A 27,118-nucleotide genomic window follows, 5' to 3' on the forward strand; every position below is an offset into this window, starting at 1 on the left:
TAAACAAATCAATATTTTATTCTTAACGGAACAATTTACTTTAACGATCACTAATAATGCAAAAGTAGTTTAATTAATACGTTTAAGCTTAATAAATAAAAACGATGCTCAATGTAGAATTTCCGTTTATTGATTATTAGGACATATGTTTTTGGGTGTCCCTCTTACGACCATTCATCTGAACTAGAAGTACTATAACCGCGAACACGTTTCCTACTTCCCCATTCTGCAAAAAATAGTTATATTGACTGATATATCTAGAACAAATGCCATGTAAACTCCCTTTTAAATTTGGAATGCTTTGCTCTGTGGCTAGCACCAGGTCGACTATTTAATATCATGTTGGGAACAGTTAATAAATAAGGATTTTGGCAATGTAGGCATCGCAAGCGTGTCACTATAAATCATTCATAAACACTATTTAATTTCATCTTTAAACCTTCCTTAAACTGTGGAGACTATCAGCTTTTTAATTAACGGTAATAAAAAAATCGGTCATCTATTATCGTTTTATGACCATCATACGTAGTATGATGATGATATTCCGGCTGTCATGTGCTCGAAATTAAGTCATAAAATAGAGATGGGCCTTTTCCATTGGGGCACAGCCGGAGATCGAAACTAAGACCTCTGGGAATAGAGTTCCACGCTACCACAAACCACTGGGCCAACACTGCTCTGCTTTCTTTGTTATAATCAGATAAATTCCTGGAACAACTCAGGGAACATTCTATTCAGTAGCTTTATAAACATTTCCGCGTCGCATTCAGTTGACATGCATTTGAAGTCGGTAATTTTTTTCTAAATGACAATTTAATTCGTTATTTTTTTTTAATGAACGCACTAAATCATTTAATCATTATTGAATTCTTTATATACTTATAGAGTATTTCTCATAGAAAATAAAATTCACCCGAGCTGGTTGAAGTTTCCCCATCTGCCCATCGAAAAAAATTGCATCGTTTGGTGAGCATCTTGGAACAGTCGTAAAAGGGACGCCCTTTATTCGGACCTTGTTTTTGGACAGTTATCCTATAAGATAGAAAAAATGACAGGGTAATAAATACTTTTAAAACACGAAGAAGTTTTTCGCCGGGAACTAATGTTAGTAACTGTACTATGTCAATCTAGTTTATTGGCGGCAGCTCTATACCTCGGTTACTATTTTTTACAAGATCATAAGAAATTATTGTAATTTCTTGACGTCATCATAAATATTATATAGAGCTACAATTCCACGCTGGTTTTTCAGACAACCCACCTTCCCATCTAAAGTCCAAAAAGGAAAAGTAAGGGGGGAAAAAGTATTTTCGTATTATAGTGATTGTAATAAAATCTCTTTTGCTATACTATTTGTATTTGGCTGGTTTTCGTATCCAACTGGTTTTCGTAAGATAATTCCAAATTCATGCAATGTTTATAGACCTAGTGCAGTCTCTGTGAGAGTAGCACAAATCTGGAAATGTTGACGTTACTCGGGACGGCCTATTACGGATGCCATGTTTGAAATGGAGCAAGATCGGCATACCAGTAATTATGAAGTAACTGAAGAACTGGGAATTGCCCACAAAACAGTTTTGGCGCATTTGAAAGAAATTGGGTACACAAAAAGCTCGATATTTGGGTACCTCACGAGCTCTCTGAAAGAAAACGAATGAACCGTGTACTCATTGTTACTCTGTGATTCTTTACGACCTAATGAAACCGAAACATTTTTGAAGAAGCTGATAACTGGTGATGAAAAGTGGATCACGTACGACTTGAACGTGCGAAAAAGTTGGTGATCAAAGGCCGGTCAGGCTTCACAGACTGTGGTGAAATCCGGGTTAACTCGCGACAAGGTGATGCGGTGTGTATGGTGGGATTGGAAGGGCATTATTCATTCTTGAGCTGTTACCACCAGGCAGGACCATCGATTCTGAATTTGAAAATTCTTCTCATCAGTTGTTAGCAGTAGAGCTGCTGAGATTAAAGCAATAAGTTGAGAGAATTAATCAACTGAAGGGGTGTGGTTTTTCATCATGATAATGCTAAACCTCACACATCTTTAGTCACTCAGCAAAAAATAAGAGAACTTGGCCGGGAGGTGTTAATGCATCCGTCCATTTAGGCCTGACCTTGCACCTTCAGATTTCCACCTTTTTCCATATTTTCAGAATTCTTTAGGCAGTGTCAGGTTAACATCACGAGAGGACTGCCAAAACCACTTGTCGCGATATTTTGATCAGAAGCCTCAAAATTTCAATAGAAATGGGATCATCTCCCTACCTACAAGATGGCAAAAAGTTATCGAACAAAATGGTACCTACATTCTTTAGTTAAATGTAAATAAAATATATGTATTTAAAAAATGTTGTGAATTTTCTTAAAAAATGCGAAGACACTTTTTCCCCAACCTATTGTAACGGGTAGGAGGCTGTCCTGGTGCTAAGTGATACTGCCATCCATGGACACTCACATTGTCAGAAGGCTCGCATGTGCTTTGCCGGCATTTTAAAAACTGATACGATCTGTTATAATGCAGCTCTGTACAGAATACTACTGACATCTCACGTTTTCGCCAGAACATCAATTCATAATAAAATGAAGATGGAAATCGAATATACCATATTAGTTAGAGCATAGAAGTTTGTACGTACTTTTTACACGGAAGCCTGCAATGACATAATGTGACATTATCTTCATTGAGTTTTAACGGCTTTTCGGGAAATCTCTCAGCAACAGCGCTATCTATTTTATTTGCTTTCCTTATAACATTTAAGTATATTTCTTTGTATTTCGCAATCTGTAATTTCAGACAACCGTTAAATTGGACTGATATTATTGGAGAAGTGGCCAGTCCTCTCGCGAGTTTTCCTAAGAGAAAAATAGATATTCAGTATAAGATCCCGCATCACAAGCGTCGGGGATATTAGGAAGACAAACTTGGAAGCTGGTATGATCTGCCTGTTATATCGCTGCTGCTTTTGCTATATATTTATTACCTGTTCTGCCAAAACAGCTTGTGGGTGCTTCCTTCCTTCGGATATCGCTTTCAAATCGGCTTCAAGTTGCGCTCGCAAATGCGGTTTTGATAGATTAAGACCCATCGCGTCATATCCTTCTACTAGCCCCATACCCAACAGGTCTGGGGCAAAATGTATGTTATCATCTAATTTTACATAAGATCTTTTTTTTATTGCCTCAATGTGAATTGCGTGTGTGGCGTCCGTGCCTAATAAAAAGAAAAAACCCCATAATGTTATTGATAATTTTTTTTTATAGAACAGGGATTAACGTCCAAGAAGCTTACCTGATGTTAAATGACAAGCCCATGGACACTCAAAGACAGTGTGCTCGCGAGTACGTTGCCGGCCTTTTACGATTTGTTTGCGTAATTTATTGGCAATCATTTTTTGCCTTACATAAAAAAACCATTGATGTGCAGCAAGGGTCTTTTATTTATAAAAGAAATACAAAAATGTTTGAAGTTTGATGGCCAAAGTCAATCTATTTTATAAATTCTTGATATTTATAATTTTAATTACTTACCAATGCCATCTTTTTCCATGAGCTCGATAAGATCCGCTTCCGTTAATAAGTTCGGCGGTGACGTAGTTCCGACCACGAGATCTATACTTGACGGGTTAAAAATTTGTCCTGACTAAAATGCCATACATATTTTATGTATTAATTTTTAGAAGTAATTACTGTTTGTATTTTTATATCGATTACGTGTTAAAATTATGAAATACAAAAAAAACAATTATCTGAATAAACCGAGGATTTCATCTACGGGGACTTAAACATATAGTTTTTGTTTTTTTCAAGTTATAAATATCTGTTTCTCCCTTATGGGGCATACAAACCTGATAGACATGAATTTCCGTAGACGACCAATCATCATATGGATATACGTCCAAATAATTCCTCGCGGTTATCATAAGCCCGTTTCCTGAGAATACTTCATTGGCAATATTAATAGTAGCTGTGGTCTCTTGGCCTTGTGCGTCTTTGGAACAACAGGCCAGAAACGAACGAACTATGAACTCGTATAGTTGTAGCTCCTTGCCTTTTAAATCTGACAACACAGGCTAATTTAAGTCAAATAATCCTATAACCAATGCCAAATTACTTGTATTCAGGTCATGGAATAAACTAATTAAAATGGGTTATTTTGGGCCAATGGACTTGTATCTAGGACATGTAAATAATTTAAGTATCCACAGGCCAACTATAACCTGTCCCTCGGTTTGAATTTGAAAATGAAAGAATGCTCTTTAATTATTACTATTAGTTGTCACTGCACAAGTCACGCAGAAAAAAAAATACAAAAAAAAACTCACTTTTAATATATTTTGTGGGGTAAATAGGCGGATGGGCCCCATCAGTATTATTTCCTTGTCTGGGAGTTGGTCCACCATTATCCAAAATATTCTGCGCAAACGCACCCCACTTGGGATCGTGGGTGTGTAGACCCACCAAATGCCTCAGGTTCATTTCCTCTGGAAATTTGTTTGTTTCTGTACGAGGATAGCTTGTCAGCCCATCGCTATATAACTGTTGCGCCATTTTCATAGTTTCTATGGCGCTTATTTTTAATTTTCTTGACGCCAATTTTTGAAATTCCTAAAATGTTATTTTATAGCATTTTAAACAATGTAATATAATATTGTTTTGATATAGTGCAGCATATCGCCGAAATATATACACAACCAAACAAAATATTACGAAGTTAGTCTCGACTAGTATAAAATATAAGCTGTAGTTTTTTTTTGAAGAATCTTTTTGGTGTACGAGAAAAGTAAAAAAACATAACGCGAATTTACGACATTATTTTGTATTATCATATACAGCGGTTTGTCGAAGAATTTTTATTATACGCATTATCCAAAGCAAGCATACAGAATTTAAAAACGACATTATTCGTACACATATTTTCCATAAAAAAAACATGCATCTTTTCTTTATACAGTAAACAAAATTTGCACTGGTCCAATTCGAGTGCTCTACTGAGTGTGTTATATGTAAATACTAAAATTAATAAACTAAAAAATACTGGCCACAGTGGTTAACGGCAAAGGGCGCCATTTTGATGTAGGTTCCGTATTGACGTCAGTTACCGTAGCAAGAGGATTCTCTCTACATTTGTCGCGTAATACCTGAAATTTAAATATATTTCCTAACAAACTTTAATTTATTAAATTATGTGGAATTGACAGTGAAACATTAGCTAGCTATTTAAGGATTATAATATGCATATGGACGAGGTTATTTAACACTAGACTATTAGAGTAAGATTCTAAGCCGAGACTTCGCATATCAGTTCCGTATTGAATTTTTACATAATAGAGAGATACTTACTACAATTAACTATGTAATATGCCACCAAAGCGGTGAGAAATATTTCAGGCTGGTCGTAAATTACTTCGATAGACACAACCTATTATGGGTAAAAATAAATAGGGTAAGCAAGAAACTACATAATGTTGTAACTTAAACAAATAGAAAATAGTAAGTATAGCTGTCGCGGATAGCAAAATCGTATGAGACCTCTGAAACTCAGTGTCGCTGGTGACAGCAACTTAAAGCTGTCTTTGGCCCATTTCCGATTAATAAGATTTTTCTTTCTACATAAACAATTACAACATGATTTTTTAAATTATATTAGGGATACGATGTGGACAAGTGATGCTGAATTAGTAGCTGTTGAGCTTATATCAGTTTTTTTAATGAACGTTTAATACATACCTGGCAAGCTTCTTGATCAAAGAGCCTCACCCTTTCCCAATTGAAATCGACGCTTAAGCCATTTATTGTATGATTTACTGGGAATTAAAAAAAAAGTATTGGCTTGAATATGGGCGTTCGGATCACGGCTGCTAAGTAATGGACTTTTGTACATGCTCAAATAACACTCACGAAAAAACTTAGTAAAAAAACCGGAATGCCTTAGTCAACGTGTCAGGCGCAGAAGCCTGATCACCTACTAGCCTGGTTAGGATAAAAAATGATCATGAAAAATGTATATACAAATTTGAGGCCAATATTTAAGAAGTTATAGCGCAATTATTATTGTTTTATATAAATTATATTTTGTTAATTATAAATTTGGAAAGGAGCTCAAATCATTTCGTCACAGTCTGACAAAAAGAAACATGAAATTGTTGTACAGACAATTCCAGCGCAGAATTTATTCTTAAACTTAGGTGGAGTAAGTGGGGATAAGACAACAAATCTTCTATAATACCCATTTTAACGTATTTTTGTTAAAACAGCTAGTTTCTAACGCTCCAAACCACTGTCGAAGTTAGCCGCCCAGAGTGCGTGGAGTGCGTGAATTTGAATTTGGATAATTTCTGCGTAGTGAGTTTTTCGTGAAATTTTCAAGTGATTTAATCATACTCCATGCACTGTGTCTTTAATTACAAGAGGTAACTAATCAAAGCCATTAATTAGTACAGGTTAATATTTGTTGTTCTACTAGAGGTTCCAACACATCTCTGCTCATTTCATCAAAACACTGTGTAATCGTTCCACTCACCCTTAATAAGTTTTTTTTAAATTTTAAAATATTACTGAACTTATTTTTTCATTCTAAACATTTTAGTATTTATCATCGAACAATAGTTGAACAATTTTCATTCACATTTTCGCGATGGAAGAAAAATCGACATATTTCCCACTCCTCAATCCACCACCTTAACTAATTTTTATGCATTTTTCAAATTTATTTCGTAGTAATGAGGATAGGTCGCTAGGTGATAATATTAACTGTTTAGAAATAATTTAAATCAACTCGTAAAACCAAATTAACACAAATAAAATCAGGACAGTTATATTGTAAAATATAACCTTTTAATTTCCAAAATGGTTCAGCTACAAAGTTCTTAACAGCCCTATATCTTTCCACCACATATCCCAGAGTTGGAAACTGACAAGAACCATAACTGACAACACCCGTCCCTATAGTTTTCGGGAAAACCTTCCGGAGACGTAGTGTTTGGAACCGAGTGACTGCAGAACCTGCAATATCCTTAAGTTATTATTCTGCAATTTCTGTTCAGCAATAGCTTGTATTTCAGGTATAGTGGAGTAATATATAATATATTGAATTATGTATATCAATTACAAATATCTTTACTATGGCAATCCTACATTATGTTAATTTTATTAAAAAATATATTATGTAATTGAACTGTCACAGATGTAACAAATTAGCAATATTTATTTAAAAGTGTGAAATCTTACCAATTCTTAAGTCCAACTCCTGTCGCACATCAACTGCATCACTAATATCCTTGTTAGGTTGTTGCAAATTCTGTAAAGCTCTTTTCACAGAAATTCCCGTTATGACAGAGAACTTTGCTCTGAAAATCTTCAAGTTTTTCTCAACGGCAGAACATACTTGAATAATCTCAAAACCTGTGTTTTCACCTTCCCTATCACAATCTGTCCATATAATGAGCCCTTGACAACCACGGACCTCTCTTTCTAATGTTTTCTGAAATTATTTGAATATAATTAATTTAAGCTCAACTAAAATAATACTACAGTAGTAAAACAACTGCTAAATTAATTATCTATCACTTTATCGAGTGTGAAACGAAACGCAAACAGCCATTTTGAATGTAGATTTTGACAGAAATCATATGACAGATTAATTTCGTTACTTTCAAGTTAACATGAAAGTTATTTGGATTTTTTAAAAGGAAATTTCAGAGCAAAATCGAAAGTTCCCAGAAATACAGAAAAGTTAACACACACACACACACACAAGTTAACACTAAATTAAATTTTGAAATGCTCATTAATATAATTTATTTCTGTAGAACGTTAACTCATTAAGTCAAAGAAATCTGTTTTGAGATAATAAGGATTAAAGTTTGTTGGTTGGTGGTTGGTTGCCATAACTTTTGCATGTCATTACATATTTTTATGTTTTTAGTTTCATTTTAAAGGAAATCAAATTAAGTTGCTAGTTGCTAGCTAGCTAAGCTAGCTAGCAACTAGCAACTTAATTTGATTTCCTGCTAGCATCCTTGCTAGCTTCCTAGCTAGCATGCTAGCTTCCTTAATGCCCGGTTCACATTATTCCAGTAGCATTCCAGTCTAGCGCTGGAATGCTACTGGAATAATGTGAACCTGCACTGGAATGTACCATTCCAGTGATCAATCCAGTCCAGTTGACTGGAATGACGGTCTATTTTTCATTCCAGCTAACCCAATCCAGCGCCACTGGAATAGTGTGAACGGCCAATCCAGGGCTTGAATACACGTTTAACAGTGAACACACATTGTTGTTATTTTATGGAATTTTATAGGTAATTCCGAACAATGAAGTTAACTGAAAACCAAACTCTTCAATTTGTTACTTTGTACAGAGAACATGTGTGTTTGTGGGATATCACTTCGGAATTTTATAAACACAAAGGCATGCGCCAATCCGCCTTGCACAAAATTTGTGATGATATGCAAATAGAAGGTTTTACAGTATAGTAAAATATCCGATGTAGTGGGTTGGATTTGGAAATACGTCGCCTGAATTTGATGATACTGATTATGTAGGTGTCTCGGTGGACCAAAAAAAAAAAAAAAAGGTTAATTTAGGTTAGGTATTATCTATTTTGTTTTCTATTATTTTTTATTAGTTTCCGGCCCGTGGAAGTGGTTGGGGGTAAAAACCCTACCCCTTCTTACCCCGTCGTCCCACCCCCAAAAATGGCGACGTATTTTTGTTGTACCTACAAAATTTAAAGTTAGACAGTAAATAAAGAAACAGATATCGTTTTTTTTGGCATAGATAACTCGTTTTGTTTTTTTTTGACTTAATTAGTTTTCGCTCTACGTGGACGAAGTATTTCAGTTTTGTTATTAAGCTTATTAATACTTATGAATCAAATTGAATTGGGTTAGGTGTGCAATATTTTGTACCTTAATTTTCTCAGAGTTTTCTGGACAAAACTTGAAAACTGGAGCATCAAAAAGTTCAAAGGGATTGCAAGATTGCCAGTACTTAAAAGCACTATCAAATTCCAAATCTAGAAGATGTCCAGACACAGAAGTCATGACCATTTGACTTTCTTGCCCCAAAACTTCAGCTTCAAATTCGTATATCTTGTTATATTTCGATAAGCCTTCCTTCTATAACGACAAAACAATATTATATTATGGTCGTATCGTCGTCGTTACGTATATTACTATAAAATATATATTATAAATGAATTATTTACCCATAGCGGAGTTTCACCTGATAAATGGAATGCAATATGTTTTGCTGCACTATTTTTTTCTGCAACATTTAGGTACTTCATAGTTTCTTAGTTCAAACCACGCAACTGATTAATAACGCATATATCAATGCACTTAAAATATACGTGCTAGTTTCTAAAGATAAATTCGATTCGAGATAACAATATCATTATCAATTAAGTATTGCTTTATATCATTCTAAATTCTATGCGGCACGTAAATAATTTGCACTGTAGTACTTATTATTAAATATAATAAAATGGAATTATAGTAGCAAATAGATAAATTACTGATTTGATTTGATTTTATCGTCCAGTTATAATTTACGTTGGCAGTAGTTTTGACGACATTATTATCATTAAAAATAAAATTTAATAATCAATTGCCATAAATTCTTAAAACATACTCAATACTTATTAAGGCATATAATGTTATTCTTTGTTGAGCCTAAGAAAGTTCCTTAGAAAATCCTTGATAGATCAGCTCGGGATTTAATTTATTTAATATAAGTGTTTTGTTTTTACAAGATTTAGTAGTTTATTATTTTTTCGAATTTAGTATATAAGCATGTTCACAAAGAAAAAAAATCACAAATGTAAATAATCTGTCTCATTTACCCAAACATATATTATGTAATTTAATAATTTATCCTGAGGTTCAGATTCGAGTCTCAGCGACCAGACTCACCTCTGGGTAAATCTGTCTAGTCTGTTCTACTTTATCTATGACTATGATTATGAATCCAATTTTAAATCTACTTGATCTGCGAATCAAAATATGATTTCTGTAATGGGGATATGATTATTCTATACGTTATATATGTATTCAGATAAGACGTGGGTTGGATTTAGATATACGTCGCCTGATGTAATGTAGGTGTCTCTGGAGACCTTGTTTCAAGTATTTTTTTTCCCTTCAAGTAATTTTGACTGCCGGAGCTGCGTCTAGGTATAAAAAAAATATAATTTTGTCCATTGTATTGAAATTCGAATTCGTTAAACTTTTCTATTCATTATTATAATATTTCAAGCAGCGTGTATTTAAAAACATGTGAAACGAAACGCAAACCGCTTTTTTGATTGTAGATTTTGACTGAAATTACACTGATAGATTCATTCCGTTACTTCTTTACTTCCGTTAACTTAACTACGTGAATGTGCTTGGCTATATTTGACACTGATTTCACGCGATCACAGCTTGTGATGGCGTCTGGAAATAGTGGATGTGGACGTGATCCAGAACCTGAGCCGTCTACGAATTCTATGCTTGGTAGCCGACCGGCTTTTGACGGCGGATGACTTTAAGGACGATGGGCCCACTGTCGATCGTCACCTCTGTAGTGAAGAAGTGGTCATGATTTGGAATTTGGCAAAAGTTGTGAAATATGGCAGTCACAAAAGCAATGTAGAACACATCGTGTTCCCATTAAAATTTCTATATCGGCGAATAAATCATTTGGTTCATGGTGAAGAAATTGCAAAGCAATAACTAAAGTTCCTAGAAATACAGGAACGTTTTTCGAAAAAATATATAAAATGGTACGCTAGGGTGGAGGGGCTGCATTTTCCGTAGCATAAACCTATTATTATCACATCAACCGTAATCGGGTTTGTACAGATCTAAAAATAAACCAGTAAAGAACAAAAAAAAAGTGTTGGGTTAGGTAATATTTTTTTTGGAGTTTTTTTTAAATAACTGTTTCCGGAGCGTGGAAGTGGTTAGGGGTGATAACCCTTTGAGGTTGAAGATAAGAGTTTGAACATCTTAAATCAGAGGCAATCAAGAGATACGAAGTGACCACATACACAAAAGATCTAAGAAGAGTATTCTGATGAAGTTAAGACGGTTTCATCGTTAATTATCATGCAGCTATTGATTGTCTTAAAGTGCACTTAAAAAAACCGGAAAATTATTTATAATACAGTAAACACAACGTTTGGTTTCTTACGGAAACTGAACTGAATGAACTGAAAAAAAAAGACAGTGAATTTATTTGAAGTAAAGCAAAGGAGTTAAAACAACTGCAAACAACAATGCCATTGTTTTTCTCAGTTTTTAAAATTTGACACCGAGGCCCAGCATTTTATTTCTGCCAGAATCCCAAAGGGTATTTTGCAGTTAATAAAAAGTATTAATATTTCTTGCATGTTCCCGGATGTGGAGATATTATTAAGTTTTTTTTTGATAGTGAGTGGTTACCAACTGCAGGTCTTTTTCTCTCCAACTCCAACTCAAGTTGCTTGCGCTCCACACTCCGCCAGCAAAAACTTGCAGCGCTATCGCTTATGAAAAGTATAATTCTTTACAAACTATTAATGTATTAATATTAAAGTGCCTTTTGTATAAGCTAATAATAATTAAGTACTTAATTACTGTAATTTCATAACAAGGACCAGGGGAACAGCGTCCAAAACCAATTGAACTTCGCTTTTCGGATTATACGACACTCGTAACATCATAAATTAATGGCAAAACATAAATTCACAACAAGACTAAATTTGTAACGTCAATAGAGCAATAATGTTTTATTTATTAACTTTAGTAGAACCTAGTCTATACGGGTTACGTTGGAACACGTATTTAATTGAAATGTCATTATTTAGTAATAAGTTTTCACCTAAAAGTATTCCGGTAAGAAAATTTGATACTTCGGTCATAAGAAATGAAATCGGTAGTGATCATGCCGCAAAAGAATTGTCTATTGACATTCAACCGCTTAAACTAAAATTTGGCGATTTCGAAATATCGTTTGAGGATGGTCATTGGATACCAGGTTAAACATGTTGTATTTACATTTACTCATTCTTTCTAGAAATTTCAATTCTGATTAAACTCTCAGCTCTACTATGAGGTTGTAATGATATTTTTGTGTAGGTATTTATTACTAAGGGCTCGGCTCGTTCGAGGCTATTTTAGCTTAAGGGCTCTGGTGTAATTGTTAGTTTAAATCTTCGACCATCAATAGTTGGAAAGTTATATTATCAACTCAAAAGGTCGCATATTAACGTGTTCGTCGTATTCTGTAGCTTCGGGAAAGGCGGGATTTACTCAAAAAGAGAATATAAGATTAAGAAAAGAATTGGAACAGCTGGAGGAAGAGAATAATATGTTGCGACTAAACTTTAAAGTTTTGCTCGATATGATGACAGATAAGACCGTGGAAGCTGAGCAACAGGCAGAAATACAACGGTCTCAGAGTATGAGTTCTTTGAAACCGAGAAATAAAAAATATAAATGGTGAAAATTCGTTTTACATTTTTTATCATTTGAGAATTCAATTCAATTACTAACGATTGTTAATGTTTTTAAGTACGTCCAACTTTCATTCAATTGAAATTCGCAATAACACGTAGTTGGTAACGTACTTTACGCTAAAATTAACAAATAATTAAATTACGTTTGATTTTCAGCGTTCGTACATGTATACGTCGTCAATAAATTTTGTATTACACATAAATGTAAATAAATAAAACAATTTAGTAAACAAATTAATATTTTATTCTTAACGGAACAATTTACTTAAACGATTACAAATAATACAAAAGTAGTTTTATTAATACGTTTAAGCTTAATAAATAAAAACGATGCTCAATGTAGAATTTCTATTTATTATTAGGACATCTGTTTTTTGTGTGTCCCTCTTGTCGGCATACGCTACACTTTCTACGATTATCCGAACTAGAACTACTGGCCCCGCGTCCACGTCCCCGACCTCTTCTATTGGTGCTACTGCCCCATTCTGCAAAAAAAAGACCTTAATAAGTCCAAAAAATTATTTATAATGACTGATATGTCTAGAACAATTGCCTTGTTATCAAACTCCTTTAACCAATTTATCATTATCATGTAGCGTTATCATTATTTGCAAATTTAATAAGTTTTAAGAAAGTTCGCGTTTACATTTGTTTGTTATTTTTCTTTTCACTTTTAAAGAGCAATTTGTTAGAAGAACATAATATATATATATATATATTATTAATTTAATAAAAATGTGTGCGTGTACTATTGTACACATGTAAGAAGTGAAACTTCTTATTTTCCGAAACATTATCTACTATTGCATATACTTTACAGAAATTGGTTAAATAGAGGTAAATTAGATAAAGTTTAACAAAGGCCTTTTAATATCATAGACATGTATACAAATAATACAATTATTTCTTTTTACCTTATTACTAGTAAGATTATTACAGAATTTCATTAATTGTATATATTTTATTATTAATGGCTTCGAATCTCTATAACCTTTTTTAACTCTTCGAATCCCGTGTTAGGGACAAGAAAAAATGGCGCTTAACGGGAAAATATGACGCGTAACTGAAAAATGTGAGCTTCAATTTTTTTACAACTTTATATATTTAGACTGCAAAGAACTACGATTGCTGATGAGGCTGTCATGTACTCGAAATTAAGTCATATAGAGATGGGCCTTTTCCATTAGTGCACAGCCGGGGATCGAAACTAAGACCTCTAAGAGGCCACTGGGCCAATACAGCTCTGCGTTCTTTGTTATAAATTAGTTAAATTCCTGGAACAACTAGCTTTATAAATAGTTTAAAGACGTATTTCTCGTTGAAAATAAAATTCACCTGAGCTGGTTGAAGTTTCCCCATCTGCCCATTGAAAGAAATTGCATCGTTTGTTGAACTCCTTGGGACAGCCGTAAAAGGGACGCCCTTTATTCGGACCTTCTTTGTGGACAGTTATCCTATAAGATAGAAAATATAACAGGGTATATATTGCCTTACAAGTCGAAAGTGTTTCGCCGGAAACCAATTTTAGTCACTGTTCTATGCAAATCTAGATTATAGGCGGCAACTCTATGTCTTGGTTACTAATTTTTTTTTACTATATCAATAAATATTATTGTAATTTCTTGACGTCATGATTAATATTATGTATAAATATATTTAACATTGCTGCTCTTCTCAAATTCCACGATGATTTTTCCGAAAATAGGCTTTTCATATAAAGTCAAAAACATACTTTTTTTTATTATATAATGGCAGCAAACGGTCAGGAGGGTCATCTGATGTTATATGACACTCACATTGCTAGAAGTCTCGCAAGTTCTTGCTGGCCTTTTAAGAATTGGTAGGATCCTGTTAAGTCGAATTATTAATAATAACACAATAATTTATTCAGAAAGTAATCTATTTTTATTCCTCCTAATATCAAATAACCCTATAATCTAATATTATGTTATTGACGTATTCGAGAGAAACCTAGAATTTCGTCTTGTTTCTTCTAGAATCAGAAATCGAATAAACGGAATTCGTTAGCCCATAGAAATTCGTACGTACTTTTTACACGGAAGCCCGCATTCACACATAACGTTATCATCATTGGGTTGAAAGTCATCTCTATTGTAACTCGATGCGACGCCCCAACCTCTTGAAATACCGGAGTCTGAAGTACCCCTGGTATTACCAGGGGCAGAAGTACCCCACGAATCGTTTTGGTCAGAAATACCCCTGGAACTACCAGGAGCAGAAGTACCCCAAGAGTCATTTTGGGCGGAAGTACCCCTGGAATTACCAGGGGCAGAGGAACCCCATGAATCCCCAAGAGTTGAAGTGCCCCGCGAGGCATCACTTTGAACGTTAGAACCTATTGATTCTGGTGCCCAAAGAAAGAAATCACAACCATTGTTATCTTTGCCTGCTTGGCATTTGTAGAATTTCTTACCTAAAAATAATTTCATTTAAACACTCAATAGAACAAAATGTATGTTACGTCACAATAACACCCTTAACTAACTTAGCCTTGACTGTGACTCGCGTATGTCAAAAAGATTGTATTTGAAAGACGTTAGTCAAAAGTCTCGAATGTTACTGAATAAATAGATACTTAAAATATTTAGATCAAAATATGGATGAATAAAAACTAAGGTGAAAGATAGTATTGTCTTTTGTTAACATAGCTTTTACACATTAAGAAAACACTTTTTAAACGGATTGAAGCTATCTATTATTATTAAAAACTTATAATTATTTACATAATTTTGCGTGACCACGCACGCTGAAAAGCACGCGAAACGTCGGAAAAAAATTTAAATTTAAAATTATGTAAATAATTATGAGTTTTCAATAATAATACATAGCTTCAATCCGTTTAAAAAGTGTTTGCTTAAGGTGAAAGATTCTAAAGCGCCTTGGAAGATAGGACGGCTTTGGTATGGGATGCTACTTATTTGGACACGATTCAGACATGCAAAAATCCTGGGGCGGCCGCAGAGGAGGCGGAAAATAATAAACTCAAATATAGGAGTCTTTTCTCCAACTTCGATTTTGTTCCCTTTTGAGTAGACTCTTCGGACTTGGGCTTCCGGTACACAGGCGCTAGTTAAAGAAAGGTGGCGCCTGGTAGATACAACCGGTGACCCTAGAGCTGCTGCTTACCTCGCTCAACGAATAAGTATATAATACAGCGAGGAAATGCTGCCAGCGTTAAAGGTACACTGCCTCAGGGACCAAACTTTTAAAATTTGTTTTAATTTTCTTTTTAATTATTTTTACTATGGAGGTTAAGAAAATTGTAAATACTATATTGATTGTTATGATTACTAATAAAGAAAAGATTAGTAATGTGAAAGGAATTTCAGAAGATTAAGTATGCATAAATACAAGATTAATCAAGTGAAAACTTACCAAAATTGGCATTTTGCTTTCTAACAGTCAACAAAATGGCCGGTTTATTGCACCCACATATAACATTATTATCATCACTATCTCCAGGATTTGGATTTGGGAATCGTGGACCATTTCCCACATTTCCTGGTACTGGTAATCTTGGTATTTGTGTCGGAATTTGACTCCTATTTGTATTAAGAGGCGGAGTAAAGTGCCTTGGCTGTGTTTGTCGAGTATTAGGTAAACTCTGACTTGTATTACGTATACTTTGTCCTGCATTAGGTATGTTTTGTCCTGTATTAGCTATGTCTTGTCTTGTATTAGGTATGTTTTGTCTTGTATTAGGTATGTTTTGTCTCGTATTAGCATTATTCGTTGTTCTATTGGATATATTTTGGTTATTCTCAGTTTGTGTAGATCGGACACTATTCAAGTTTATTCTGAGCAGTTCTAAGAAAGTTGTATCACAACCACCAATACATGCAGTGTAAGGTGGCGGGTATAAGTGATTGATTGAATTATTTCGCCACTCGAATTTGACCTTTTTGTAATTCGGCCCACACTAAAAAAAACTTATCGTTTTAGTTATTTGGCATTCGTCATTTCATTATACTATATGTATTTATTTTTATTATATATATGTCGCAGCCAACTAGCTTAATATAGCCTAGCCTGTTAATTAAACATCGCTGTTTAACTAGCGGTCTGAAATATATTTAGCCAGTTGATCAAACACCCAGGAAAATGACTTGGATACATTTGTCATTACTTGCCTAACCAGTTGACTGTTAATTTAAATTTAGTTCCACTATCTGCCACTCTCAACTGGAAACAAAAAAATCTTCAACCACAACTGTGATGGTGTTTTCCAAAGTTTAATGGAAAACAACAAGCACAATGGAAGAGTGTAAAGACAATAATAAATTTAATTTAGCTGTGACTGACTTAAGCAATTAAATTTTAGAAGAAATATTTTACATGTCAGATGTTTCAACCTTTTTTTTTCTGCCACGTGATCACTCTATCGTACGAATGGCCTAAGCATTAGCCGGCCAGTTTATTACATGTTACAAACGCTATATATAATATCTTTCAGGCTGCTAGTTAAACGGCGCTGTTTGGTTAAAAGGATATGTTAATGGAACGGCTTATTAAGCTACTTGGCTGCGACATATATAAGTAGTGCGATGTGTAATTCCGGTTTCATACATACCATAGATTTAAGTTAACATAATTTCTACAATAAAATGTGTGCGAGTACTAGTGTAGACTCGTAAGAGTTGAAACTTCTTTATGTCCCTATTTTCCGAAAAATTATCTACTATATGCAACTTTACAGAAATTGGTTGAATAAAGTTACATTAGATAAAGTTTAACAAAAGGCTTAGAGATGAATACAAATAATACAATCCTTTCATTTCACCTTATTACAGAATTTCATTAATTGTAATAGGATTATAACCGTTATTATTCTATATTATTCATTGTTATCGTTATTATATGTTTTTGTTATTAATGGTTTCGAATCTCTTCGAATCAACCGTGGTAGGGACAAGAAGACGTAAAAAAAATGTAACGCGTAACCTAATAATGTGACGGTAATTTTTTTACCAAGGCCGATAAAGAAGTTTTGCTTCAAAAACACAATTCATTTCATTCGCAATTGCATGTAATATCAAATTGTATTCTTGGGCCTTATTACTGTAATCTAATTTAATAATAAAACTAAGTTATTAAAAAAAAATACGATATACATTTTTCTGCAATGTTATTAAAGGTGAATATGAATTTACACACATTCGTCATGCGAGGCCCATTTATTATTTCTACTACATTTGTACAAAACTAACATGTTCTCAGACTAAATTATATTTTAAAAAAAGACAGTGGTTCTAGTGGATTCAGCGTATAACTCTCATCCCTGAGGTCGTAGATTCGATCCTGGCTGTACACCAATGAACTTTCTTTCTATGTGCGCATTTAACATTCGCTCGAACGGTGAAGGAAAACATCGTGAGAAAACCGGCTTGCCTTAGACCCAAAAAGTCGACGGCGTGCGTCAGGCACAGAAGGCTGATCACCTTGCCTATTATGATCAATGATCATGAAACTGATACAGAAATCCGTGGCCAAGACGTAAAAAAGGTTGTAGCGCCATTGGTTTTTTTATTTTATTTCCCATTCCACATTCTAACAAAAAAGTAATAATGAAACATTCCTGCTAATAGGCTCTGTATTGTTACCGCGTGAATTCTATTTCGATAGTTTCATAATGAAATAGCTGCCCCCGCGAACTTTATTTCGCCTTAATATAATTTTTAATAGCACTATTTACTGCTACCACATAGAGATTTTACCAATTTTTCCCCTCTTCCTCAGAGTTTAAGGAAAAAATTAAAAATTTACTCGAATTGAACCAGGCGTCTTCGAGTTTTGCGTAACAGATTTTGAGATTCATTTTTATTTATAAACATTTAGGCGACTATAGAACCCCGTTAAAGTTACGTAAGCTTGTCGAATCTTTAATATACCTAATGAAGTTAACGATTATCTACTTGATAAAAGGGTCTGGGACAAGTATCCATTTTGTATGATGATTGTAGAGTTTGTTACGCCGGCTTTTTCTCTTGGCCTACACCCTCTGTCTTCTTTGCCGATGAGTAGTATGATATATTCCATAGTAAACATTTTTTTTACAGTGTGCTCTTTATGATTTAGGGATATGATTTTGAAAAAAAAAAGATTTACTTACTGTTAGACATGCGTCTGGTAGGACTTGCAGGGTTTTTACAATAGAAGGCAGCCAGACAGCATTTTTGCAATTTGGGTACGACATACAACTTATGTAGAATTCATCTGTATTGTTTTTCTTCTGTCGCAGTATCATATCCGACCCACATTTCGGACATTTGAACACTGAAAATGTGTGTATACTAATTGTATTGGTTCAACGTTCGAGCTCCGGTGATAAATATTTGCATTGTACATTTCAAGTTTACATTTACATTGTTAGTAAAACAGAATGTAGAATCAGCTTCCGATTCAATTCGACTGAGATTCAAGAAAAGAGCGTAATGTTTAAAAGACCGGCAACACTTGCGAGACGTCTGGCTATGGGCGGCGGTATTACTTAACATAAGATGAGTTTTCGTTTCCTGCCTGTTATATTTTTAAAAATAGAAAGTCTTAATTGATACTTATAAGAATTATTATTATTATGATTTATCATAAGACAATAAAAGTATATAATTCATAATTTACCCGAGGGCATATTATTAGAGCCATTTTCACTGGGCGTATAGTCTAACGGCCTTTCGGAAAATCTCTCAGCAAGAGCGCCATCTATTTTATTAGCTTCCGCTGTAACTGTTAAGTATACTTCTTTGTATTTCGCCACCTGTAATGTTAGACAACCGTTAAATTGGACTGATATTATTGAAGAAGTGGCCAGTCCTCTCGCGAGTTTTCCTAAGAGAAAAATACATATTCAATATAAGATCCCGCATCACAAGCCTCGGAGAGATTAGGAAGACAACCTTGGAAGCTGGTATGCAGGTATGTTATCTGTTATAGCGCTGCTGGTTTTTTTTCATATACTTAGTCTGGCCATAAATACTGTTACAATTGAAAATTAACAAAATATTATATTTGACTTTGGAATCTGTCATTTTTATATCATTGTTCATTGGGTTTTCTCATTTTGGCGCCAATACATCGTAATGTTGTACAATGTTTTGCGACATTAAAATGGAGTGTGGTGATAAAGAGAACTGAATCGCTGTGCTTGCATTACACAAAGTAGGTATGCAATTTTTAAAACTCTCCATACGTTACATTAGTAAAATATTTGTGTACCGGCCTTTTATTAGGTACAACAAGACCTCCTCTGTTTGTCACAGAAAAAGATCTGGCCGTCCACGTAGTGTTCGTACGAAAAAGGTGGTCAAAGCAGTAAGGGAAAGAATTCGAAGAAATCCTGTCAGAAAGCAAAAGATTTTATCTCGGGAGATGAAGATAACATTTAGAACCATGTCGCGTATTTTAAAAGATGACTTAGGACTTGTAGCCTATAAGAGACGTACTAGTCATTTCATAACTGATATTTAAATATATAGGATGGTAAAACACCGAAACATCTACTGAAGCTAATTTTAACAAACAATATGACCGTATTTGTGCTCAAAGCTTTAAGGAAGCTTTATAATTAGTTGACAGGGCCACGTGATCACTCCTACTTCAGTGATGGTTTGGTAGGGCTAGCTATGAAGGAGTGACGGAGCCATATTTTTGTGAGGTACCAAAACATCGGCACAAGTGCATCAAGATACCAATCTTGAGAATGTAATAAAGGCCCTTAACAACACCATGTTCAATAACCATAAAATGGTCCTTCCAGCATGACTCGGCGCCGAGTCACAAACTAGAACCGAGAAACTAACGTTCGAACTTCATCAGAGCTAAAGACTGGCCGTAGTCTAGTCTCGATCATAACCCATTATGATTTATGATCAGTTTTAGAGAGTAGGGCTTGATCTAACACAATCCGTACGATTGGCAGTGAAGAATTTTCCAATGGAAAGAGTGCGTGCTTCTATTGATATCTGGCCTCAACGTTGAAAGGACTATTGCAGCCAATGGAGACCACTTAGAATAGGCCTTATATTTATGTATTAAACTAATACACTATAAAAGTAATAAATGTTATTTGCAATAATTTTTTTCTTTGTTTCAGTATTTATGTCATACCTGTTCTGCCAAAACAGCTTGTGGCTCCTTTCTTCCTTCGGATATTGCTTTCAAATCGGCTTCAAGTTGCGCTCGCAAATGCGGTTTTGATATATTAAGACCCATCGCGTCATATCCTTCTACTAGCCCCATACCCAACAGGCCTGGGACGAAATGTATAGCATCTGCTAATGCTACATAAGATCGATTTTTTATTGTCTCAATGTGATCTGCGTGTGTTGCGTCAGTGCCTAATAATAAAAAGAAATTCAGTAGTGTTATTAATTTTTTTTATAGAACAAGGAAACCTGCAGCAGGCAGTTCATCTTATGTTAAATGATAAGCCCCTGGACACTCAAAGCCAAAGGGCTAGCGAGTGCGTTGTCTTTTGAGATTTGTTCCAGTAATTTCTAGGCAATCATTCTTTGCCTTATATAAAAAAAACAATTGATGGGCAGACAAGATATTTTATTTATAAATTAAAAACAAAATTTTATGCAGTTTAAAGGCTAAAGCTACTTATATGAATGTTTGATTTTTATAATTTTAACTACTTACCAATGCCATGTTTCTCCATGAGCGCGATAAGATCCGCTTCCGTTAATAAGTTCGGCGGTGAAGTACTTCCGTCCACTAGATCTATACTTGACGGGTTAAATGTTTGCCCTGACTAAAAATTGTTTCTGGTTGTATTTTTAGATCGATTACGTCTTAAAGTTATGAAAACAGAAAAAAAATATCCAAATAAATCCCTATGGAGCATACACACCTGATAGACATGAATTTCCTTCGACGACCACTTATCATATGGATATACGTCCAAATAATTCCTCGCGGTTATCATAAGCCCGTTGGCTGAGAATACTTCATTGGCAATATTAATAGTAGCTGTGGTCTCTTGGCCTTGTGCGTCTTTGGAACAACAGGCCAGAAAGGAACGAACTATGAACTCGTATAGTCGTAGCTCGTTGCCGCTTAAATCTGGCAACACAGGCTAATTTAAGTATATTAGTCCGATATCAACCCGGCCAACGGACTTGTATCCAGGTCATGGAACAAACTAATAAAAAAATCTGATACACCGGCCAATGGACTAGTATCCAGGTCATAGAATAAACTAATAATAAAATCTGATACACCAGCCAATAGATTTGTATCCAGGACATGTGAATAATTTAAGCAGTCAGAGGCGAATTAAAACCTGTCCTCCTTGTTTGAATTTGCTCTTTAATTATTAGTAATAAGTCACTTGCACACGTCAAGCAGAAAAAAAACAATACAAAAACTCACTATTAGAATATTTTGTGGGATGAATAGGCGGATGGGCCTTATCACTCTTATTTCCTTGTCTGGGAGTTGGTCCACCATTATCCAAAATATTCTGCGCAAACGCACCCCAATTGGGATCGCTGGTGTGTAGACCCACCAGTTGCCCCAGGTTCATTTCCTTTGGAAACTCGTTTGTTTCTGTACGAGGATAGCTTATCAGACCCTGGGTATATAACTTTTCCGCCAATTTCATAGTTTCTTTGGCGTTTATTTTTAATTTTCGTGACGCCAATTTTTCAAGTTCCTAAAATGTTATTTTAAAAGTTATGAGAGCATTTTAAACAATGTAACAATATTGATTTAAAAAAATGTAGAATATTACCGAAATCTATATGTACACAATCACACAAAATATCACGAAGTTAATTTCGACTAGGATAGAATATAATCTGTAGTTTTTATCGTCTTTTGACGAACCTCTTTGGTGTACGTGATAAATTAAAAAAAATCCTAAGCGGATTTATTACATAATTTTGTATTATTTTGTGTGAAGCATTTTTGAAAATTAACAGTGGGTTAGATGTCAATTGCCATGATAAATCAATTATTGATTAAATTCGTTTTGTTAAATGCTTAAATGTCATTGCTTCAATGCGTCGGGTTGTCTCTCTCCCTAGAATATGGCGAGGGGGCCGATGGCTGGCCATGCGTGATACCCGCTACTTGTGGTGACTGGTCGTACTTGAATTCGTGTATGCGGTGATGTTAGTTATTTGAAAATACTTACCACAGTGTCTAACGGCAAAGGACGCCATTTTGATTTAGGTTTCGTTTTGACATCAGTTACCGTAGCAAGAGGACTCTCTGTGCATATGTCGTGTAATACCTGAAATTTAAATATATTTCGTTATAAGCTTTAATTTGTTAAATGATGTTTTGGAAATGACACTAATTTAAACTAAACATTAGCTAGCTATTTAAGGATTATAATATACAAATGGACGAGGCTATTTAACACCAGACTATTAGAGTTAAATTCAGTCGAGACTTAGTATGATTCCGTATATAAAACCGTATTATAATTTTACATACAAGTCTTTTAAAAAACCAGTGTTGCTACCTTTTAGGTCTCGGACGCAAATTTTTGAATTTGTTTTTTTCTAACTGGCAAAAAGGTTCAGACTTCTGTCTGACACACGCCCAACACTGCTATTAAATTTTTAGAAAGATTTGTCTGGTGAAATCTTCTTTTTGATCATTTTTCTTCTGCCTCGTAATAAGCTTGTACTTATGTATATTAATTGTGACACATTGAACCCTTGGATTAGATTTTACATTTTTTACATATTATTTATGTTTTGTTTTTTTGTTTAGATTTTATTTTAGTTATAGGTGTTAGGGAGCGTTCAAGTATTACGTCACGCAATTTTTGGAGATCCTTGACTCCCCCCACCCATGAAACACGCCGTAACGTTTCTGTATTCAATAGTAAAACGTTTCGTGTCCACCCCAGTGACTATTTATACCTAAAACTTACCATTATGTGCTCTAAAGTACTAGAATAATATATATATACAATAACGCGTAAATGAAGCCCCGCCCCGCATCGTAACGTTTTACAAGAGGAACACCCCCCCATTTCGTTACATAATACTTGAACGCTCCCTTATATGTTATGTACTTATTGTACTTTACCCTCTGTAGGTGTTTCTTTATTTATTCTCCCATATTAGGGTTGCCTGGAGGAAATCGCTTGTTAGCGATAAGGCCGCCCGTTGCCTAATAACTTATATAAGCTGCTTTTTTATGTGTGTGTATAACGCAGTGTAAATAAAAAAAATTGTTTGAGTAAAATTATATACCACAATTATTAAGAAGACATATCTACTTAAGAGATATATCTATTACATATGTAACTAGCGGACTTAGCCTACTTCGTCGGGCTACTTTTATGACTACAATACAGAAGTTATAATGTTGACATGACATGGAAGCCAGGACTGACGTGAGTCAGAAATATTTCAGGTTGGTCGTAAATTATTTCGTTAGACACAACCTTTTAAGGGTAATAAAAAAAAATAAGGTACGCAAGAAACAACATAATATAGTAACTTAAACAAACAGAAAATAGTAAGTATCGCTGTTACTGCAAAATCGTATGAGACCTCTGAAACTCAGTGTCGCTGGTGACAGCAACTTAAAGCTGTCTTTGGCCCATTTCCGATTAATGAGATTTTTCTTTCTACATAAACAATTACAACATGATTTTTTATATTATATTAGGGATACGATGTGGACAAGTGATGCTGAATTAGTAGCTGTTGAGCTTATATCAGTTTTTTTAATGAACGTTTAATACATACCTGGCAAGCTTCTTGATCAAAGAGCCTCACCCTTTCCCAATTGAAATCGACGCTTAAGCCATTTATTGTATGATTCACTGGGAATTAAAAAAAAGTATTGGCTTGAATATGGGCGTTCGGATCACGGCTGCTAAGTAATGGACATTTGTACATGCTCAAATAACACTCACGAAAAAACTTAGTAAAAAAACCGGAATGCCTTAGTCAACGTGTCAGGCGCAGAAGCCTGATCACCTACTAGCCTGGTTAGGATAAAAATGATCATGAAAAATGTATATACAAATTTGAGGCCAATATTTAAGAAGTTATAGCGCAATTATTATTGTTTTATATAAATTATATTTTGTTAATTATAAATTTGGTGAGTAAAATATCATTTCCTCACAAAATTTTCGATTTTACAATAAAATTTTACAGACAATTCCAGCCCAGACTTTGTTCTTAAACTAAGGTAAAAAAGTTTTTTTAACTTTTTAATTATTACTGGACTCAATTCTCCTTCATAATATTAAAACTATAAAGAAACATTCAAGTATTTTTCATCAACAATATTTTTATCATTTTCATTAGCCTTTGGAGCCGTTTAAATATTGCGTAAGCCTTTTTACTACAATTTTTATTCAAGCAATACTGCTTACGTAATACTTGAAGAGCCCCAATCCACCCTGGTTACATCCTGATGAAGTAAAATCTACATATTTCCCAATCCTCAGAAGCAGCTTAACCTAATTTTTATTAATTTTTCATGTTTATTTCGTAGTAATAAGGATAGGTCGATAGATGATAATTTTATTTCTTAAAAAAAAAAACAATTCAAGGAAGACTGTATCTCATTACAACCAAATAAACACAAGTGAATCTAAAACACATAGCATATTCTATAATATAACCTTTTAATTTCCAAAATGGTTCGGCTACAAAGTTCTCAACAGCTCTATATCTTTCCACCACAAATCCAAGAGTTGGAAACTGACAGGAACCATAACTCACAAGGCTCTGCGCAAGAGTGCTTGGGAAAACCTTTTGGAGACGTAGAGTTTGGAACCGAGTGAATGCAGCACCTGCAATATCCTGAGAGGGTATTTCACATTGAAGCATAATATTAAGTTATTCTGATATTTATATTCAGCAATAGCCTGTATTTTAGATTATCAGGTATAATAGAGTAATACATTTAATTATTTATATCAATTGCTAATATCTTTACTATGGCAGTCCTACATTATGTTAATTTTATTTAAAAAATATTATGTATTTGAACAGTTACAGGTGTAATAAATTAGCACTATTTATTTAAGTGTGAAATCTTACCAATTCTTAAGTCCAACTCCTGCCGCACATCAACTGCATCACTAATATCCTTGTTAGGTTGTTCCAAATTCTGCAAAGCTCTTTTCACAGAAATTCCCGTTATCTCAGAGAACTTTGCTCTGAAAATCTTCAAGTTATTCTTAACAGCAGAACATACTTCTATAATCTCAAAACCTATGTTTTCACCTTCCCTATCACAATCTGTCCATATAATGAGCCCTTGACAACCACGGACCTCTCTTTCTAATGTTTTCTGAAATTATTTAAATATAATTAATTAAAGCTAGACTAAACAAATATTACAGTAGTAAAACTACTTCTAAATTATATATCTATCATTTTTATTCACTGTGCTAAATTCATTTTTGTTATTAAGCTTATTACTATTTATGAATCAAATTAAATTGGGCTAGGTGTGCAATATTTTGTACCTTGATTTTCTCATAGTTTTCTGGGCAAAACTTGAAAACTGGAGCATCAAAAAGTGTAAGGGGATTGCAAGATTGCCAGTTTTTATAAGCACCAACAAATTCCAAAGCTAGAAGGTGGCCAGATACAGATGTCATGACCATTTGACTTTTTTGCCCCAAAACTTCAGCTTCAAATTCGTATATCTTGTTATATTGTGATAAGCCTTCCCTCTATAACAATATTATGTTATGGTATTATAAATATCACAGTTTATTTACTATATTTAATGCATATATTTTTCAACAAGTATAACCTAAGATTCATAATACGTATATTACTACAATATATATATAATAAACGAATCATTTACCCTTCGTGAAGTTCCACGTGATAAATGCAATGCAATATTTTTTGCTGCATCATTTTTTTCTGCAACATTTAGGTACTTCATAGTTTCTGTGTTCTTACCCCGTAGCTGATTAATAAGGCATTTATTTACGCACTTAAAATATAGGTACTGCTCTCTAAAGATAAATGCAATTCGAGGCAACAATATCATTATAAAAATATAAATTAAGTATTGGTTTACATCATTCTAAATTCTATACTGCACATTAATAATTTGCACTGTAGTACTTATTAATAAATATAATAAAAGGAATTATAGTATCAAAAAGACCAATTAATGATTTGCTTATTTGAGAAATGCTAATACATATATTTAATCTTAAAATTTCTATATTAAAAAAACAAACAAAAAAAATTATCCGCGCCAAATCAGTTGTACACACAGACTACTTATTAGATATAAGTAAAACTATACAACTGAATACTAATAGATTATAAGTGAAGAGACCACAGAGGGCATAATGTGATGTCTGCTATGTGCTAAGTATATAACGAAGTTATTTTATAAACCTGTCTATGACTATCTAGGAGTCACGCTCGATAGCGGCATGTGTTTTCGTAAGCATATAGCCGCCGTTCGCAAGAAGGCCTCTTTTGCCCTCTCTCGCCTCCATTGCCTCCTAAATAAAAGGAGTCATATGTCCCTTAGACAGAAGATGACATGGTACAAGCCCTGCATCTGACCCATATCCACCGGCTGCAGTTGCTTCATTGCGGGGTTGCGGCCATCTACGTAAGAAACGTTGATCTCCACCACGATCTGGAGCT

The 27,118-nt window shown here is 34.2% G+C and overlaps 1 protein-coding gene across 9 annotated transcripts; it reads right to left on the reverse strand.

Moving 5' to 3' along the window:
- On the reverse strand, positions 1–26,629 carry LOC123708064 (DNA topoisomerase 3-alpha). 9 transcript variants are annotated; one of them, XM_045658543.1, is made up of 16 exons: positions 26,313–26,628; positions 25,963–26,172; positions 25,532–25,784; positions 25,111–25,281; positions 24,221–24,297; positions 22,645–22,743; positions 21,879–22,161; positions 21,358–21,569; positions 21,147–21,258; positions 20,610–20,839; positions 19,125–19,260; positions 18,616–18,779; positions 15,882–16,425; positions 14,535–14,919; positions 13,821–13,939; positions 12,738–12,970 (listed from the first exon to the last, which is right to left on the reverse strand). In XM_045658543.1, exons 1-16 carry the CDS (start codon positions 26,499–26,501, stop codon positions 12,834–12,836), a joined length of 3,321 nt encoding a protein of 1,106 aa, XP_045514499.1. In that variant the 5' UTR covers positions 26,502–26,628; the 3' UTR covers positions 12,738–12,833. The 9 variants fall into 9 exon arrangements, with proteins under 9 accessions (XP_045514503.1, XP_045514504.1, XP_045514506.1 ...); XM_045658545.1 differs by lacking the exons at positions 14,535–14,919; positions 15,882–16,425 and having other exon boundaries at positions 12,840–12,970; positions 26,313–26,629; XM_045658544.1 differs by lacking the exons at positions 12,738–12,970; positions 14,535–14,919 and having other exon boundaries at positions 13,868–13,939; positions 26,313–26,629.
- Positions 26,630–27,118: the final 489 nt, after the last annotated feature.

The sequence above is a fragment of the Pieris brassicae genome, chromosome 4, assembly GCF_905147105.1.
Source record: "Pieris brassicae chromosome 4, ilPieBrab1.1, whole genome shotgun sequence".
NCBI lineage: Eukaryota > Metazoa > Arthropoda > Insecta > Lepidoptera > Pieridae > Pieris > Pieris brassicae.